Genomic DNA, 1,108 nt, shown 5'->3' on the forward strand with positions numbered 1-1,108 from the left:
TGCTATTTGTTCTTTGTATACTCTATTCTCACACGCGTGGATATAAAGGAGAAATAAATAAATAAACAACTAAACAAATTTCGTGAATATAGGCTCATTGTGCGATTAACGATCCCTTAATTATAGGAAATTTAACTTTAATAATTTCCTGCTGTTTATCACAATGAGCCTTGGGTTTTTTTTGTAACTTTTTGAAAAAAAATTCTCCAAATCGATTCTTCAAAGCAATTGCGATTTAGCATGCGTATTCTATTTTTCTTCGCCGTTCTGCTAGCAGTACTAGTCGCTGCCTGTGCATTTCCCGCGGCTGATGAGCCCCTGTAAGTCTGATTTGATCTACTTGATTAATCGATACGAACTGATCCATGAAAGCAATTCTATAATTACAGACTGATTCGAACGAAACGTCAACGTCGATTCGGCTATGGTTATGGTGGTTGGGGCGGAATGGGCGGGTGGGGTGGTGGTTATCCTGGTTTCGGCGGCGGTTTTGGTGGATGGGGCGGTGGCTACCCTGGATTCGGTGGCATGTATCCAGGAATGATGGGATAACACGGAGAACGCTGTGATATCGATTTACTGAATTTGTAAAAAAAATACATACCTAAACAAATAAGCATAAATAAAAATAGGTGTTTTCTTTTGTTGTTTACGTATTAGCGGAGTTCAAAAACGAGTGTTCTGCTGCACGGATAGTTACTGGCAATTCTACATTTATCTTGATTTATGACAAGAAAGTGTGGAATATGTTTGATCGCAATAAGTAAGAAAACTCAAGAAAAACTATTTAATATTAACAAAACATTCTGTGTTAATTGTTGAGGATTAATAAGACTAAAAGTCATTGTTTGAACAATGTTTTTAAACTGTAGCGGTATCAAAGAGCTTTAAATGTAAAACGAAGAAATCCAGGAATGGGTAGAACAAGACTGAACGCAGGGAAAATTCCACCTTACTCACAGTTTTCGAAGTTTTTGTTTAAATCTCTCAAAATAGACATCGGTTATTCTTGTGTCATAGCCTCATAATTATTTATTATTAATTTTAGTATATTTATATGATTTTATTTACTAGCTATTTGTTTATTTCGTTCATTTATTTTATATTT

At 35.0% G+C, this 1,108-nt stretch overlaps 1 protein-coding gene across 1 annotated transcript; it reads left to right on the top strand.

Moving 5' to 3' along the window:
• Positions 1–240: 240 nt before the first annotated feature.
• Positions 241–552, top strand: RB195_020847 (uncharacterized protein; the record flags this gene model as incomplete). Its single annotated transcript, XM_013440064.2, has 2 exons — positions 241–320; positions 390–552. 2 exons carry the CDS (start codon positions 241–243, stop codon positions 550–552), a joined length of 243 nt encoding a protein of 80 aa, XP_013295518.1.
• Positions 553–1,108: the final 556 nt, after the last annotated feature.

The sequence above is a fragment of the Necator americanus genome, chromosome II (genome assembly GCF_031761385.1).
Source record: "Necator americanus strain Aroian chromosome II, whole genome shotgun sequence".
NCBI lineage: Eukaryota > Metazoa > Nematoda > Chromadorea > Rhabditida > Ancylostomatidae > Necator > Necator americanus.